Raw genomic sequence first — 19,970 nt, forward strand, 5'->3', positions numbered from 1 at the left:
ACGCAAAATACTTGCGCAACATTTGACTGCTGTTGTTGTTGTTGTTGTTTTAAATACGTACAGCAGTTGCTGTCGTGAGTGCGCCTGAACGCACACAATGCTTTGCACGCGCATTCGCCGCCATGGTTGCGTCGTCCCTCACAACCTCGTACGGCTGCTTACTCACATACATGCATACATGCATACTTACTACTTCAGGCATTGGCTGACGGCTAAAGGATCTCGAGTGCTGCGCGCTCCTACTGCCATGGAATTTGAGGTACATACATAGCTAGTCCATTGATGCCTGTTTTGCTTCAATCTTTCACCAGCACCACAAAATACCATTACCCCATACATTTTTTCTCCACTTCTGCGCTCTTTTTTAATTTACAATTCCAGCTGTGGCAATGCGCGCCCCCATAGGCAATCAAGTTGTTTTGCACCCTCGACAGAAGTAATGAAATTATTAGAAATTCAAGCAGTTTTTGCATACATATACATATATATACATATGTATACATATTGTTTGTGCACTGCACGTAAATCTTTACTTTTACGCGCTGCAACATTTGCATGCCTGAATGCTCGTTGATTCCTTGTAAAAGTACTTGACTTTTATTATAGCGACAATCTATGTACTCCGGCTCTTGTAAATTGTAATTTTATAAATTGTTGCTGAAGGTATTTTTTGTTTATCTTAATCTGTTGTAAGCATTGAAGCTCATTTTAAGTGGATTTTTTATGGTGCATTAGATGCGAAGTAATTTCAGCGTAGCCGACTTTACTATATGCCTAGAAGAAAAATTAAATTTCATTTTAATTATGTACTTACTGGCCTTTAGTCATAGTAGCAAGCTAAAATTGCTTCTTGTTAAACAACATAGTATTAAGTTTAGAATATATATATATATACAGGGTGTTCCAGACTAGTCCACAGAGAACAAAAAAAAAAAAAAATATACGGATAAGGGCTATATTATATATGACGAATGTAGGTCACAGTTCAAGTAGCGGTGGCGACTTTTATGATCGCCAGCTGAAATGGTTTATAAAGCTTGATAAATATGTTTAAATACGCTTTTATCAAAGAAGATAAATCTGAATGATGCCCGGTTTTATAACACAAACACTCCTTTGTGGCGTTCGTTCGAATTATAAATATCAGGTGTCAGATTAGAGGGGTTGGCCCTGAGATGTGCAATAAGCTTTATGTTTTTAAAGTTAGAACTTTTTCTAGCGGTACAGGGTTTTAGGTTCTTGAAGAGTGTTACCATCTGTTTTAAAAGTTTAGCTTAGAACTATTGAAATCTATGTAGTAATACGCTAACATACATTTTGCTACAGTTCGTTCTACCGAGGGGACAATTATTTTTCAGTATACTATACATATGTGGAGAGTTTTTATGGTTTAAAAATGGATTTAAAATTACAGAAAAAATCGTCGCTTAAAAATTTCCGTATAAGAATTGAAGACATTTATTGGATTTTTTTTATAAGAATCGAACAAATCCAGCCACCCAAAATTAATATATCAAGCTATCGAAATTTCACCAAAAATTCATATATCAGGTTATCAAAATTTATCGAATCATCGAAGTTTATAGTTATCGAAATTTAACGAGTTAACCACGTTTATTGAGTCATCGGGAATAATCGAATTATTTAAATTGGTCAATGTTTATTGAGTTGCCGAAATTTATAGAGACACAGAACTTTGTTGTCGAAATTTACCGATAGTTGTCGAGTTTTACAAATTATTGGATTATTGAAATTCATCAAGTTGATGGAATTAATCAAGTTATCGTGTTTTGCTGTATTATCATTATTTTTTTGAGTAAACGAAATTTTTCGAGTTATCTAATTTATCCAGTTCTTTCACCTTATCGAGTTAACGATAATTATTGATTTACCGAAATTTTCCAGTTTGTCGAATCGAGGTTTTTGGAATTTTGAAAGTGTATCAGGTTATCGAATTTTTGAGTTTTCATTGTTTATCGATTTATCGAATTCAGTGGAGTTACCAGAGAGTAGCGAGTTATCGAAATTTGTCGACTGATATTAAAATTTAAGGAGTTGTCAAAATTATTCGAGTTATCGAAATTGATAGAGTTATCCAAAGTTTATGGAGTTATCGATATATTTAATTATATTGAGATATGTCAACTTCTGGGTTATCGAGATTCATGGAGTCCTCCAAACGCACAGTTATCAATTTATCGAAATTTGTCGAGTTATCGAGTTTTATTGAGCCATAAGATTTTAGTATTTTAGAATTATGGACGGATATAAATGAAAATTCGCTTCTTAGTGAAATTGAGGACGCTAATTGCATTTTGTGTTTAGATATCCTTCATACTTTCACTGTACATGCAGTTCGAAATTGAAAATTTGGTGTGTACATACAGTTCGATCTATTTTCATAAGTGGGGTTCTATAAGTCGAGTAATACGTTTGGATACAACAACCCAAAACGATTGTACAAATAACTAAACCGTACCCAAGTTTCTCGATAAAGGGTAACAAGCATTCTTTTTCGTTCGTTCGTTTTAGTAGATAAAAATATACGTATATGGGCAAATCTAAAAAACAGGTACACTTTCAAACAAAAAATTTTAATTTTTAAATTTGTGAGCACACCTATGTTTTATATATCATTTTATTCGTAATCTCTTAATAAATCTACTAATATAAGTGTAATTCATATTCATCAAGTGCTTCAAAAGTTAGACGAGGAATAAGCATGAAATAGAAAACAAAAGAATAAGCTGGGTTGAAATTACGCTGTTCAAGTTGTAAACTTTGAGGAAAGATTTTGAAAGATGAAATCACTTAATTGGGATGTTCTAAATTCAATGGCATGCCCTGTTTTACCAGATTGGCTCCGGTTTTCGAGATAACGGTACTTGAAAATTTGATTAAATTTTAACTATTTTATAAATAACTCCCTCAATTTTGAAGTTATTTTACTAAAATTTTGCACATAACAGTTTTTTAATATTACCTTAATTATTCCTTAAAATTATCGAAATAGGTTAACATTAACATATAGCTCCAATACAACTGATTACTCAGATATGTGTTTTTGCGCAATAACTCTAACTTCATATCTGAATAATAAATTGTATGCGTGCTATATGTTAAATTGAACCTATACTAAATTTTAACCTGTTTAATTGAAGGAGTTATAACGCAAAACAACGTCTCAGATCAATCAGTTGTATGGGAGCTATATGTTTTAGTGAACCGATTTCGATGATTTTATGGAATAGTTAAGGTAATATTAAAAAACGGTTATGTGCAAAATTTTAGTAAAATATCTTCAAAACCCAGGGACTTTTTTTATAAAATAGTTAAAATTTAAGGAAAGTTTCAAGTACCGCTATCTCGAAAAGTGGAGCCAATAGGGTAAAACTTAGGACGCCATTGAATTCAGAAGGCTCCAATTAAGTAAGAGCAACTATCAGAACATTTGTCGAAAAAAAGTTGCTTTGATACCACTCTCGAAATATTCTGACTAAAAGAAGTAGCATCATTAAGAGTAGTAAATCAGGGTTTTTACACACTTCTAGAGATAAATTTTTTGAAGCATTTTACAGGTATATGTAATTTTATAAGGACTAGCAGTTATAGAAAGATTTAGATCGTTTCGACGTGTTTTCCAAATGTGGCTTTAATTAAAGTGTTTTTGGAATAAAAATTACGCTCAAGATCGCAGAATATTTTATCTTTAAAAGTTGGTTTATTCTAAAAGCACAGCTCTTGCTCAGGTATGAGATTATTCGTAATTGTTTGTAGTATACAATACATACTTAAAAAGTTCTTAAACTTAAATGCTTCAAAAACTATACGCGATAAACCGAAAATTTTGAAAATTGTGAAATGTGGAATTACAGACTTTGAGTTACTTGCCATTTCGTTATTTTTTAATGCACACTTTTCTTACCTACTACATTTGAAGTGTACACATAAGTCCTAATTGCACATACAATTTCAAATCAGTATATGGTGTGCTTCAAAGTTATGGCATAATTATTTTTCACCTCTTAAAAATTACATAAAAAATTCACTTGTTTTCATTATTATTTTTTATTTAAACACCTATAATTCAAAAGTTATGCGGCAAATTGATCCAAATTTTTTTTGAGGCTTCAAGTATACGTCAATGAATTATATCCAAAAGCAACCAGCTTGATATAGTTTCCAATAGTGAAAATAAAGCTAAAAAACACCAAGGTTACCTGTTTTTTTAGATTTGCCCATATGCGCAAGGCAAATTTGTCTATTTAAAAGAACACTACTAATATATCCTGCGAACACCCATCGATTTACATCTTTTTGCTTAATTTTTAACTCGCTTCCGACACAGAATTGTTTTCATACAAAATTACGCAAAAAAGCTGTTGATTTCGAAAGTTCAAAGATACGATTCGGATTGCAGCATACCATTTATACGATTCGTAGCAAAATCTGAATAAGAAAGTGTTGCAGAATAGGGGTGGAAGTCAAAGTGTCAAAAATGACGTTTTTTGCAATATTTGAAAAGCTCCAGCGAAAGGTGATATAACCTTCCCCTGAGGCTTAAATTAAAGTAAGAACTCTCGATAACTATCCCTGAAAATACTGTCCCTGTACTTTGATTTGATGGAACTACGATCGTTCCCTGGTCCATCTACAGGAAAAAGGGCCATACAAACACTAATCGGCCTACGTATCAGCAACAAATTAGGGAAATCAGTTCAACCGTTGTTAGGTGATGCGATGACCAACACACGACATTTCATTTATATACATATCGGTATCTAAAGGTGAAATTTGTTCAGAAGAGACGAAAAATCGATGTGTTCGCATTATTTGTCATTCTGCATCAAAAACTAAATTTTGAAAAAAGTGTACTTGTCCCTTTTTACCTTTAGGTATCGATATGTAAGATTCTATACAGCAAAAACGTCCTATTCCAGAATTTGGTTGAATAACGCCCTATTTCGAAAATTCGTTTCAAAAACGACCTATCTCAGCAGCCGATTAAAAAAAGCCCTATATGAGGACATTTTCAATACATTTTGAAATGAGATAGGGCATTTTTGAATCGTACTCTGACATAGGGCGTTCTTCAATCAAAGTCTGAGATAGAGTGTTTTTCAATAAAATTCTGAAAGAGGGAGTTCTTGAAAAGTTTTTTGAGATACAAGCATTTTCGAATTGGTTGCCGATATAGGTCGATCGTCCACTCAGCAATCGATTCACTCTTCGATTTTTCGCAAGCCAACCATTATAAAACTCATATACAATCGTGCTTTTACATGAAACCGAATAACTTTTACAACAGCGGCGAATTTAATGAATTTATACCGCATGAGAATATGAAATTCTCTATATCAAACCACTCAAAGCGGACAATTAGTTAAAAATGATTCGTGCAATATTTTACAATATTCGCGTGAAATTTGCGCTAAGCCAATTTGCACATCGGAATGGGTAAAATATACATGTATGTATGTACATAAATGGTTATTGCAAATTACCGAATCATACTATTACATTGCGCACTTGATTACAGCCAACGTGTTACCATAAAAAAAAAAAAAATAAAATAAATTCAGAAAAATCTGTGGATCATGCAGACATGGAAATGCTAGTAATGAAGTGCTCAATCAAAAATGTGCGCATTTCACTTTGTTAAAATGAAGCAGAAAACCATAAGCGGGTGTAAATGTAATAAATGTAAAATGTCGAAAATGTGAAAAAATAGGAAGAAGAAAAAAGCGGAAAAGAATTAAAATGATTTTTTATGGAGATCGTAACATGGATACATAAATTCATATTTGCACACATATTTAGCACACACACACACACACATGCACCACGTCATATACATACATACGTAACATGCAGAACATTCATCATCCCTCAAGCTCACTCAAACCAAACCAAGTTAACAACACACTTTGGTGCTGCTGTCTGCGTATCTGCTCAACAATGAGTGTGGGAGTATACATATACATACATACATACTTACAACATGCCTTTTGCCACTTGTCGTATGCAACATGCCTTTTGCCACTTGCCACCTTTGGCAGTGCAGTCGAGCGTAAAAAGTGCAACCTCACAACGCTTGATTGCGCATATTTTTGTATATCCTCCTCCTGCGGCGCGGCGTTACGTTTTCACAATTTTTCTACCAGCGGCTGAGGCGTTGTGTAGCCACTTACGCTCGAGATTGCAAGCATACATTTATTCAGTATTCTCCAGTCACATGGCGTTACACCGATATTGCCGCTGACGGCGCTATATAGCCACTTTTTTCTAAATTACACTTTTTCACTGCGTTGACTTCATCACTTCATCGTTGACACCAACCAACACAACAGACGGTCGCCAATCTGCTTCCCATACTACATATTAAACAGATTGGGAATATGATGGTGTGAGTGAGGAGGAGGAGCAGTAGCAGCAGCAGCACACACACATGCAGTTGTATGGGTGTGAGTGCATTTTTGTTTGCGGCATCATCATCATCGCCATCCACGAATGTGTGTATATGGCTCATGATTTTGTGCTGCTGCCGTTATGCCCTCATTGTCACTTTGGCAATTACGGCCAACAGCTTTACGAGTGCCAGAAATTAAAATGATGATGACATGGCATGCCATCGGCCATCAACTATCAAGCAGCAAGCATCCGTCATCGAGCATTCGTGGGAAAGGGAGAGCGAGAGGCAGCCAAAGTTGGTCCTTTTACATACATACATACATATAATGCTGTTGTGAATCTGAGATAGAAATGCGCATGCAGAGTGGCGTATGCTGGAAGGTGTTTTTGTAATTTAAGATGTACGACCGCAAGGGAATCAGAGCAGTAAAACGTCAACTGCTTTGGAGCAGCCAGTTTGTCTGGTGGAAGCAAGAAAAAATTTCGCTGAAAATAACTTTTTAAGTATTTATTTTTGTGTGTTTTCCCCTCAACGACACACGTACAGGCTCACACATATGTACATACAGATTTACATATGCAATTGTGTAGGTTTGAAAATGTTGCTTGCTATCTGGCCAATTCATTTGTCTTTGAGGTGTCTGAGGTAGCAAATAAATAGCATCCAGGCATCTCAGGCACTTTAGTCGCTTCAGCGGACAAGAAACTAAAATCTTCACAGAATGCTAGTTATGTGGCCGCTTGCTGACGTAGGTATTTGGTGTCGTATGCATGTAAAGTATTTTTTTTTTATTTTTCATATGATTTGTGTTGACAAAAAAATGCTATAGGCGTAATATAGGACGCACAGTGGTTTAAGTTTAAATAAAAATAGAAAGGGCTGTCTCTTAAACAGTTATCTAGTAGACAGTTCTCAGCGAGACTTGCTACTTAGAGCTGGAGAAACATCGATGTTTTTTCTCAACATCGTTGTTTTTGCAAATTGCAAATCTACATTCGTTTGGCGTGTAAAAGGTAAAATTAAGCAATTATTCATAGACCAGCAAATATTTTAATAATATTTAAAAGACTTTAAGATCGTAGGTCATTTACACGATTCAATAATTAAAATTAAATTTTTGCTCACTAGTGACATTAGAGTGTTGACACTCCGTTACAAAAGGTTGCAAACACACACGGTGCCTTGCTAAAGACGCCGATTTTGTCAAGAGGGAGCGAGAAAACTGTTTTTTGAGCAAACCTTTTACTACTGAATCATGCCTCATTTATATATAAGTAATTTTCTGTATCGAGCGCTTGAAGCTTCTTCGAAGAGACAAAAGCATTATACATAATTTGTTCCAATCAATTACACTGGTTTACAGCAAAAAAGTTCTATGGATGCCACTATCCAATTCCTATGTAGAATTTCTCTATGGATAACTTTTCGAGATATTTGCTAAATAACTTTTCAGCTTTAAGAAATAGTTGTTTCACTTAATCACGTATATCTTACGAAAGAATTGGATAATCGTAATACGAGAAATGAAACAAATAAAATTTTGCATACATGTATGTACATCACTTTTCGATAGCCCTGATAGTTTCTGATAAATTAGTTAATAATTTTTGACACCTTTTCCTTTCGATGCAAGTACTCGACCTACTCAGGTGTACGTCGCGTATGACTAACACTCTTTTCAGCTCATATTTCATACATAAAATTCTTGCGTATTTTCATTTGACCAATCATTATTTTCTTCATTGGTAGGTTAATTTTTTTCTAAAGGAACAGACACGGTGTTTTTTTACTTTTTCCCAGTTAAAGCTTAAATTTTTGCAATTTACCATAAAAAAAAAAATCTGGAATTAATAACTAATTTCGCAGAAACTATCAGGGCTATGGAAAAGTGGTGTATATACGGTTTATGGAGAATTTTATAAATAAATGAAATATGCACTTTTGAAAAAATACATGCACATTTTTGTTTAAACGATGTAATATCAATATCTTTTATTCAAGTAAGAAATAGTGACTATTCAATTAATTCAAACATTAGAAAGTTCTAAAATAAGCTTCCCTTCCATTGAGCGGACACCTCTCTTGGGCGGACAAAGAATGACTGACGGTGAGTGTCCTCCCAAGGAAGGTTTCACTGTAAATAATACAATAACACCAATTTTCGACCCCAAACTGCATTTACAGAGAAACTTTCAGAAAGCTATCAAAAACCAAACTGAACTTTCACAACTTTCACTAAGAAACAAATGCCATTTGCATTCATCCACAATTCTAGTTTTGCTAACATTTTACATGAAAGGGAAGCACTGTGCGTCATAGAATTTTGATGGGAGCTTCGTCGAGCTTTGTTTTCACATGCTGAGATGTTTGGAATTTAAGGTATGATTATTACATTTTATTCCGCACAGAAAATTGTCCTGCACACACAAACGCGTATTGCAGCTTCATCTGAGCATGTCAGAAAAATTAAAAAAGCAAACAAACTATGGCAAAAAATGATTCTCCTTTGGCGGCCTCCGATGCCTACCAATACCATGCAAGCAAAAATTAATGCTACCACAAGCAAAGTAAACTAAAAAAGAAAATTGTCAAAAAAAAATAAAAAATATAGCCAACTTGTCAAAGGTAATATGCCTGCCGGTGCATACCTTTTAGGCGAGGCATTTCCACAACTCACGGCAACAGAGCAATGAAAATGAAAAGTAAAAAAGCGGCCTGCAGCCGCAGCCGCAGCGCAGCGCTTCATTGAGGCGATAAATTTGTGTTTCCTCTCGCCTTGCGCCTTACACTTCGCTGCTGTTGTCAGTTAACCGCAAATACCTACAGAAATTGGTTGCACACAGACATATTCATACATACATACATATGTGCATATTTATAGCATGTATAAATGATTGTGTTTTTCTTTGTTGGAGCGACTGAGTTTGCTTCCCCTTCTGCTGTGCTCTGGCATTCACCGGAAGTGAAGAGTCATTTGCCTGCGGCTCGTGGCATCAAGGTAATTTGGCACAGCTACACAAAGTCTGCTTAACGCCGTACATCAGCAGCCAAAAGACGCCAAGAAGTGGGAGGGAGTACAAATATGCGGCAAGCAGCCAATTCAGCGTACAAATTGGCTTCATAGTAAATAGAGCGCCAATGACAGAATCGACTCAGCAGCAGATAGCAGATAGTGGGCAGCGGCAGCCACGATAACGAAATAAAAACTAAAAGGTGTGAAAATTGAGTGTGGGAAGAAGAGTGGATAGCAGCGCAAATACAAAAGAAAATGCTTTCGCTGGGGTAAGGCAACCTGCTGCTGATGTGACTATCTCGCCACTGTCGTTGAATATGTCCAATGCTGTAATGGCACCAAACCGGAAAGGTGTCACACGCGCGCAATGCACATACAAATGAACACATGTGCCCACACAAAAAGGTAAGGGAAAATGGAGCGCTTGATTGCGAATTCCTTTCGCTGAAGCTTTTGCGCGTAGATGTGTCGCAGTTGCTTGCGCCTGCAATTCAAATTGAAGCTATGAAAACGCTTTTTTTTTGCTTTGCATTTTGCGCGTGGGCTTACCTTCCGCATTTCCTCAAAATGCAAACACAAAGTCATATTGATGCATGGTGCATATGCAAGCATTGCAATTTATGCGCTGAGCCTAAATTTTTGCCGCCTTCTTACTTTATGCGCTTTATTTGTTGGGTTTTCGAGTGCTTTTATGGAGCCTTGTCATAAGTTTACTGACTTTATCGCTGTCTTGATGATGCAACCTCTTCTTCGAATAATATTCACACTCGCCCACTCAGAATTTGGTTGTGTGCAAATGAAGTTATAAAATCATTTAGAAAAATGCGAAAATTCCCAAGAACTGAGCCATAGTATCATTGCAACATTTCGGCTTTGGTTATGGTAAAAATAAGTCTGTATTGATTTTCAAAAGTCACACTTAATTTTGTATTGTGTACTGGTCACTCCAGCCTTAGGCCATTTATGAAATTTAGCACTTTGAAGAGTGCTATGTTCCACATTCTGGATGTAAGAAATCAAAGTTCTCCAAGATGTATAAGTGTGAGAATACTTATACAATCCCAGTCATTAGATTAGCACACCCTTTTGATCCTCAGAATATTCATAAATTTTTTATAAAAAATGTCCTGCAGTGCATATGTAATAAAATTTTTGAGAAATTTCGCGCATGCGTTTTATAGTCCATTTAATTCTAGTGTAATAAATGCAAGTTTCAAGTCGCTACAAAATACCGTTTTTTTTATGAAAACTTTTTTGCTGACGGTGGTGCTCTTTTTCTTCCATTTAAAAATTTTGTCGAGCATACTTTGTACGGAAGAAAATGCATGACACTGTCAACAAACAAAAAGTTCACTTTATTGTACTAAAAATATTATTAACTTATGCACTGCTGGTCATTACGATAGCACACACCTTTGCTGACAAATTTTTTTTAAATGTGTATAAAATTTTAAAATCGGATTTACACGAAGAATATGCAATGTTTATATAAAAATAAATGAATATTAAATAAAAAAAGGAAAACGGTAGATAAATTCTGAAGGTAGAAATCACGTATTTTATGCTATGCGATTTACTTCGCCAGCCCACAGAACCTACAGGCTATTTCATCGTAGTCACAAATGTGCTACATAAGCTTGCAGTATCCTACCATGTATTCATTGAAACTTTTTAGGTACTCCCGGCCAAGGTTAAGCAAGTTTTTTGGACTGCCTTTTACCCACTGACATACGCAACCTGAAAATCCTGACATCTTATTGGCTGAACCGTAGAAAATCTGAAGGCAATGCAGGCTAGTTGCCCTCACTAGAGTAGCTGCCCTCTCGTTGCCATCAAAGCTCTCATGCCTTGGAAACCATCATTAGTATACCCGATCTGCGATCCTTCAGTGACAATGGGGTCATTTTAAAATGGTTTTAAGACATTCAGATTGCGATGATTTGGGCAAGAGTTGGATTCATAGTAGGAAACAAGGAAAAAGCCACTCGTGTATTAAAACCATGCATAGAGGAAGGTCAAATCAACGGAAATAGCTCAGCAGCATAGTATGGTCTTGCAAACAGAAAGGGCGCAATGCCACGTGGAATTGAAAATTTTAGTTTTTCTCCACACATCCCGAGCTTTACGCCTTTTAATAATATATTTATAATTTTTCGGAACCGACCAGATCGGACAACTTAAAAATATATCCCTGACTTAGGAGATCTGGCATGTAATATACATCAAGTGGCAGCAACTCAAGTCGGTGTAGAACGCGCGTTCTCAACACCCAAGCTTGTTCTTAGTGGTTCGCGGTACAATTTGTTCGATCAGAACTTGGCAGCTATATTAATTGTTAAACTAAATTCCGAGTCATTGCTGAAAATGGTGGATAACTTAAAGTTTAAATTAAAGAAACTAAATGTTTATCTAGGAAATATATTTACGGAAGATGGAAAACTGTAATTCAAAGGATGTGAATGTGCTATTTTTGACAAAAAAAGAATAAAAGTAAAATTTCAGATGTTATTTTTGACTGAAAAAATAAAAGTCAGATTTTAACTTTTATTGTTCACTGAAAAAATATAAGTCAAAATTTAACTTTAATTTTTAACTGGAAAAATAAAAGTTAAAATTGAAGAGTTATTTTTGATTGTAAAAATATGAGTATAAAATAACGGTCAATTGCTGACCTTTTTGAAACAAGTAAAGAAAATTTAAATCATTCTTTCTGACTGACTTTTTGAATTGAAGTTTCGGGTATAAAAAAAAAACAACTCTTGCCAAAAATTTCTATTTTTGACTCAATGGACAAGTGCAAAGCAGACTTCTCTCTCAACAAAGAAAAACTACGCTCTAATAATTTGGCATCTGCCCGTTATTTTACAAAAAACGTGTCGAAAAAAGACAGGAAAAGCTTGAGGACTTTTAGAAGCACCAAATTTTTGCAAAATTCCAACTCTTACTTTTGATTACGAACGAAATTTAGAGTAACATAGTGGCAAAAAATATTTTTGCTATTCTACTGGCTCCTGCAACTTGCAGCCCATTTTTGCTACACAACGTAAGCCATCATCTTCACGTTAATTTGCTATTCTTTTTGATCACCCGCAACTTTGTTTAGCATTTTTATATCCTCGATTTGAGCAAAATTTATTCAACGTTAATTGATGCTGCGACATTTTGTATCCGTTTACTGCGACCAAAGGTATCGATGGCGCCAAGCCACATTTAAAGGATCTACAGCAAGAAAGTTTTAACTTTTTAATGGAGCGCAACATGAATCATACTTCCACAAAAGTTACCTGCAACTTAAGTTGCATAAGAATGGCAGCAATTGCATACGTACGAAAATTCCCAAGCAACATTGATATTTATGATTGAAAATTAAATACATCTACATACATTCATACTTATATTTTTATGTCAGCAGTTAATATCTTCTTCATTATTTTGACTCTGTCACGTAGAGAAATGCCATTTTGGCAGTGAGAGACGTTCATTTAACCCCCCTTAATCTTAGGTAATTTGCTCCTGGCGTAACGTCATCTCTTTCAGTTTGCTTCTCTGCCTTCTGCGCTTGGCTGTTGATTACTTTGGCTGCTTGCCAAAGCAGCGATTCTTTCTTCTCACACTCAACTAGCTGAAACAAAGGCGCAGCCAAAATTGACAATAATAAAAGTTAGTCATAGTGAGCAAAGTAAAGTTTTATTGACACTGCAATGCGACCCATTTTCGTTCAGTAAAATCGCTGTAATAGCGGCGACGTTTGCAGATTTCTTTGGAATTGGTTATGCATTTTTTGTCTTTTAAGTATGTTGATTTTACAAAAATGTTAGTTGATGAAGCTAGTAAGTAGAATATGTATTAAAAACATCTAATTTATATGTGTCCACTTTTATTTCTTAATAATAAAATTTTAAAATTTGTCAGCATTTACGCGATCACCATGTTCACCATTTGTTATATTCTAACAGTTTATTGAAAGAAAAATGTCCGTTTGTCATACTCGACATGAGACGCTGTGGTTCAGGTTTTGTGAGGCGATGTTTTTAACTTCTTGAATTCCAGTTTTTAGCAGGGACCGTAACGGTTATAAGTTTTATTATAAAAATCACTTTTTAATCGTTATTAACTGAGTTTTATTTGTTGCTCGGAAAATAATAATTACGTTTTAAGTTTTATTTTTTCCTCGGAAAATAATAGTTATTTCTTGAGTTTTATTTTTTGCTCAGAAAATAAAACTTAATTTTTGCAGATTCGTATGCGGTTTTTTGCACTTTTTCTTTAGAAATGTGGTTCTTTTTGTTTCTGCCCTGGTATCTGTATTTTCATTACCCACTCCACAGTGGCGTTAAAGGTTTAATGCAGCCGCCCCCTGTCTATTCACGCATGCGCATACGCACACATTAAGTTTTATTTTCTGAGCAAAAAATAAAACTCAAGAAATAACGATTATTTTCCGAGCAAAAAACAAAACTCAAACCATAACGATTATTTTCTGAGTAAAAAATAAAACTCAAAATATAATGGTTAAACTTGATTTTTATAAGTAAAAATTAAAAAATAAAAATCAGTGCCGCTGAAGGTACTCCGAGTAATAAGAAATATATTGGTTTACTCCTTATGCACGCAGCATTTCTCTTTCCGCGTGATTTTTTGAGTTGAAATTTCAAAGGATAATCGTTATTTGCGGTCTCTGGTTTTTAGCTAGTCCTAATGAGCTCACCGCTTGTGAAATTTCATTCCAGGCACACAGCGTTTTCCTCGCCGTTATTTTTCGTTGCCCTGACATACACATGTACGTATATAGACTGATGTTTGTAGGGGTAACTACTTAAACCTTACCTTATATTTTCCCAATAATAATTCTCAAGGCCAAAAAATAAAACTCATAATAATTTACACCCAGAATAGTTCTTAATTTTAAGTATTTTTCTGAAATAACTACCGCCAATAAATTTTTAATTATTCTTTGGTCAGTAGTGCCTTAAAACTTTGTTTCAATATTATTGCAGCGCCGACATACCTAAATATGTATGCACATAAATATCATATCTTCTGTGGATCTCATCACATTTCCTTAACCGCATTTCTTTGCCAAACAGTCGGCCTTTTGGCAATTGCTTTGCACAAATGGCATCTATTGTATTCTAATGTATGTATGTATTTTTGCACAAAGCTACTTAACTACACTACACATGGTGGTGAGTTGCACACTTCCGCTTACTTATCTGTTATTGGCTGCTGCACTAAATCGAAAGATTATCTATGAAAAGCAAGCATTCCAAAAATTCAATTGAATTCTTCGTAAAATGCAATCATTTCGTTTCAGTGCAATCTTTTCATTTTCTGTCGCCTTCATGTTAGAAATTTCTATTTGCTTGGCTGTGCATATGTTTGTATGTGTGTGTGCGTGTGTGTATGTGTGTGTGTGAGCTAAAGTCTGCTAGGCCGGGTGCTTGGTTATGACCTCTGGCTGCTGATAATCGCCTTTCTGGCATGAAGATTTTTGCACGTTGGTTATGAGTTGCATGTTACGTGTATTGAATTGTTGTTCTTGCTGAAATTTGGATTTTTTTTCGAAATTCTCTTGGTTTCGTTTATGCCTCAGCTTGTCGGCTGGTAATTGCGATATTATCATTGCATTTTGCTATTTCGTTGGCGTAATTGAAAAATACTATTTGATACCGTGGTTCAGTGTTGCCGCTTTGGTAATTTTTTCACCAGAATTGGTAATTTTTAACCTGTTTATCAAATTGGTAATTTGCTAATTAAGTTTTCAACTCGTTAACTTTTTTGATTCGGTCTTACATGTTTGATGCATAGTCACGTTCTTAAGTATTCCACATTACGAAGCGATCCCGAGAGTTTTCATGGAGAAGGACATAACTTTGCTGTTTAAAACTACGAAGAACGATGTGAGTTTCCGGGTACAGAAGTACCCTCTGATCTCTCTTTGTCAGTTCGTCAGCTTAGAAACTACCCTCAATATCCCGATGCACCCGGCACCCGTATGAGTAGAATTTTATACAGGGTGTCCTAGATCACCCGTCCAGCCCCTCTAAAATTCTGTTTTATTGAAAAATGAAAGAATATGAATTACCAAGTCAGGATGCTCTACCTTTCGTTGTATCACCGACTTCCGGTTTCGACCGGGAGTGGTTCAAATTGGCCGAAAGTGCATTATTTTATCTTGAAGTCTATTTCAGAAAAAAAAGTTTCGGGCAAAAGTTATGTATTTTTATCCTCAAATCCGTGGCAAAAACATCTACATACATATGCGCTATTTAAAAAAAAATAATATTTTTTCTTTTTTCAATTAAAACATGTTCACTCATTTAAGAAGTCTGCGAAGAAGTCGGAGGTCAGTTAGGGGTTGAAAAGACACTTCCGGCAAAAAAAGTTTCAAACAAAAGTTAAGTATTTTTAATCTCAGAATACAAATCTGTTATAAAAGCATATGCAGCTAATTAAAATATGGACTTCCGGTCGGAACCGGATGTCGGTATTACCAGCAAAAGATAGATAATGCCTTATTTGGTTGGTCATATCGAGGGCTGAGTGGAAGATCGACCTATCTCGCCAGCTAGTTCGAAAACGCCTAAATTTTTGAACAACGCTCTATCTCAGAAAACTGTTCAACAACGCTCTACTTCAGAATTTGTTTGAAAAACGCCCTATCTTGGAATTTAGTAGAAGAACGCCCTATCTCAGCTGCCGATTCAAAATCGCCCTATCTCAGCTTTTTTTTCCAATGTATTTTCGTTTGAGATAGGGCGTTTTTGAACCGAATTCTGAGATACGGTATTTTTCAATAAAATTCTGAAAGAGGGCGTTTTTCAATAAAATTATAAAGTAGGGCGTTCTTGAAAAGCTTACTGAGATAGAGCGTTTTTGAACTGGCTGCCGAGATAGGTCGATGTTCCACTCAGCCATCGATATGTTTGCGTTATTCAATAAAAAAAAAGATTGTCTTAATATCCTCTATATGTTCTTATTCAAGAATCTACAGAATTCAGTAAGGGACTTGCTTTGTCTATATGTGAGTCTAAAGCTTTCTGAGCTGCCTTCTAGCGTTGATTTGTTTTAAGATATTTTTTGCTGCCAAAATTTTAAAAATTTTGATTTACAAGTGCTCCAAAGTTTGAGGTTTATTCGCATAAATACGACCAACCGGGTAACCTCATAAGGAGTTCAACAGCATCAAGTCGGTTCTTCTTGGGGGCTAAGTAACATCTGCTGGGCACATAAAATAATTTTGGTAATTTCTGGTTACATTTTCTAACTTTTTTCTGGCAATTTTGGTAATAAATATAAAAACGTTGTGACTACACTGATAATTTTCTTTTTGCAAAGTTTTACTCTTCTGCTCTTTTATTTATGCATTTTGTGGGATTTTATTTTGCTTCGTGGCGCAAAAATTTCGATGCTTTTAAATGTAACAAAGGCAAAGAAAGAAAGCTAAGCCGCAACTAAGTAAAAGCGGTTAATTCTTTTAATGGAATTTTTGCTTTCAATTAAGTCACAAAGTCGCTTATCTAGGGAAAAAATTCGCTTCCAGTCGGCTTATCGCTTGTCGCATTAGCGCTTGGGTGTTAAAAGCAACTGGTTCAAGCAAAAATTTTCAAATATTTAACTAAAAGAAGAAGCAGCAGAAGAGAAGTGTGTGCGGAAATCATTAGGTGTGAATACGCAATTATGCCGCCATATCAGGTTTTGCATCTCAGCATCCGTTTTCTTTTCGTCGTCCCCAGCTGCAATTAGGCAAGGAAGGTGAATTGCATGCATGTTGCAAGGACGCCTGCGAAAACGCTGTCATTGCAGCAAAAGTCGCCCCTTTTTCCCCCTCTCTCCATTGCATAGCTTCCACAATTGCAAGTAGCAATTACTGCCAGATTAGGCGCTACTTCAGACCATTTGAAAGTCACGCAATCGGTGGCTGTGGTATTGCTCCCTTCCCTCCGCGGTAGTCGCTTGAATTCGCATTACCGTGCATTTCATGCGCTTGCATGCATTCTTGCATTTTCTGTGAGCTAGTTGCAACTATTGAATGTTTAGCAAGTAAAAAAAAAATAAAGAAAAAATTAAACACATAAATATTAAAAGGCAGTGTAAGGTGACTAGTAGGCAGTTGCCGGCAGGCTTTCTACTTACTTGTTATTTTAGTGCAAGTATTTCTTTGAAAATATGTGTGTGCTCTAGCCCTTATTTCCGTGCATTTACCATGTGGTTAGATAGAGTTGAAAGAACGTCGCAACTCATTAAAAATTTCACTCATTCATTTCATGATTTTTTTTTCAATAATTAAACCGTGAGTGCGCAACTTTCGCGTCGCTGCCTTCGCATTTATAAAACACTCGTACGGGTAAATTTCATAAATGTATGTATGTATGTATATGGGTGCACATTTCGTTGTAAGTTTTGAAATTTCTGGCATTCCTTGATAACGTTGCTTTTCTTGCGTTAATTTAATTACAGTGTTGCAGTCAGATCCGGTACTATTGCGTCGCGCCCGTTATGTCATAACGGAAACGAAACGTACACAAGACGCGGCCGCAGCCTTGAAGGCACACGATTTTGCAAAGGTGAGTGCACATTGCTATATATTTTTAATTAAGGAAAACTCAAATATGTATTTAATAGTATGTATAAGTTTAGTGTTATTCTGGACTATGAGTGAGAAAATTGGTGATAAAATATCTTTAAGGATTTTCTAAGATTTTTTTTTTTAATTTTAATATTTTTGTATTTCAACACTGTTGATACATTGTTTAGTTATTAAGTTTTTACTTGTAGTACAAAAACCAAACCAACCAAAATATGTGGTTGTGAAGTACACAGATGCTCTTTCGTAATTAAGAAGGAAAACAATTTTATTTTATCTACTGTCTGATGGTAATTGAACCCTGACCCTCTTGGGCGCAACTAATTGTATCAAGCGTCTTTGCACACTCAGCTACAGCCATCCATGTAAATGTGCTTTCAAATGTTGAGTTCGAATCAACATCATAGCGTGCGATTAGTGCAATATGTCATATCATGTATATGTGTATGTGTGTATGTGCTGTCACCGCTGTGTATGCCTTGCATACATACATATACGTTCTTAATTACATATGATAAAGCACCCGAGACGTGCAAAACGCCATCCGTGCAGTGAATAATGCTTCATTTTAATACGGGCGTATTTGAATTGAATATTTCCATTATACGTAGTGTATGTATAATGGAAAAATCCATTTCGTTAACATTTTTCACTCGATTTAAATACGAAAATTTTTAAACGGTAATCAAACAAAAAAATTTTATTCTTACAAAGTGTTTTTTTTTTCTCAGTGTAGGGAATCTCATTGGCCGCTAGCAAAATATTTTTGCACTCCTTCTGCATTGTCTCAATGTCAGAGCCAATTTCAAATGGAAATTTTCGTGAGTAATCAAATCAAATTTTAAAAGTTATCAAAACAAATTCTATGGGACTGAGAAATATTATTTTCTATTTTTTAATCCATTTATAAAATCGTTGTATATTAAAAAGGTTTTTTTTTTTATTTTATATATTTATTATTAACTAGCACTTACTTCTAAGCACTGTGCCTTATAAGTATTTTTGTCTTGTTTGATACCCGTACTGTAATATTTCATTTATTTTATCAATTTAAAATTTTATTTTTTATTTTATCAATTTATTTTATCAATTTAAAATTTTTCAAACAGATGGCAACCCTCCTCAAAAATGTTTTCGGAAGTTAACTTATTTATGTGTTGTTTGATATCCATATTGCACTATTTAATTTATCTTATAAATTAAATCAAATACAAGTTTGCAACATGTGGCATCCTCCACAAAAATATTTTAGACTGTAGGCCTTCCCAGACTTCTTTCTTTTGACAGGCATATTGCAATACATCTTTTATCTTTTAATTTTCTTAAACATGCAGTTTTCAAAAAGGTGGCAACTCTTTACAATTTTATTCTATGTATGGATTTCAATAAGACAAAATATTTTCAAAAAATGGAACAAAAATTTACTGTACGATTTTCACTGCCACTCACAGATGTTAGAGAGTACGCCTTCCAGGGCGTATGCGTAACTTTAACAGTTTCGTTCTATTTTTACAACGCTTTTATCAACTTGCAATGTTGTGTTCCAGAAACTTTCAATGTTGTGTTCCGGAAATTTTCAATGTTGTGTGTCCGACACCATAAAGCTTTGCTCTGAAAAGTTCCTATAAAAAAGCATAGTGCATAGGGCGACATCTGTAGTGAACTAGTGCATAGGGCGACAGCTGTAGTGAATAGGGCGAGGTAGATGACATCTAGATGTCGCCCTATGTACTACGTTTGCTACAGCGGAAATAGACGACACCTCATTTCTTTAAATAAAATTAATTGGTGCTCGTTTGTATGTACATACATATGTAAATGCATGTGTGTGCACCTTTCTATTAATATCGTTGAATTATTTTAATATCTATTGCAAAATTTTATTCAGACAGGACTAAAAAGTAGAAAATAAATAATATAAAAAAAACTTTTTAATATACAACGCTTTTATAAATGGA

The 19,970-nt window shown here is 35.0% G+C and overlaps 1 protein-coding gene across 1 annotated transcript in view; it reads left to right on the forward strand.

The window, feature by feature from the left end:
- The window catches only part of LOC108367511 (galactokinase-like), a gene marked incomplete at both ends in the record, with an annotated part of 71,903 nt that overhangs the window by 35,528 nt on the left and 16,405 nt on the right, over positions 1-19,970 (forward strand). The window contains one exon of the mRNA XM_017622130.1: positions 17,886-17,992. Within this exon, the coding sequence (XP_017477619.1) occupies positions 17,886-17,992 (107 nt within the window). The remainder of the gene's footprint in view (positions 1-17,885; positions 17,993-19,970) is intronic.

This window comes from Rhagoletis zephyria, unplaced genomic scaffold, assembly GCF_001687245.7.
Source record: "Rhagoletis zephyria isolate East Lansing unplaced genomic scaffold, Rhagoletis_zephyria_1.1 Rzeph_scaffold_02711, whole genome shotgun sequence".
NCBI lineage: Eukaryota > Metazoa > Arthropoda > Insecta > Diptera > Tephritidae > Rhagoletis > Rhagoletis zephyria.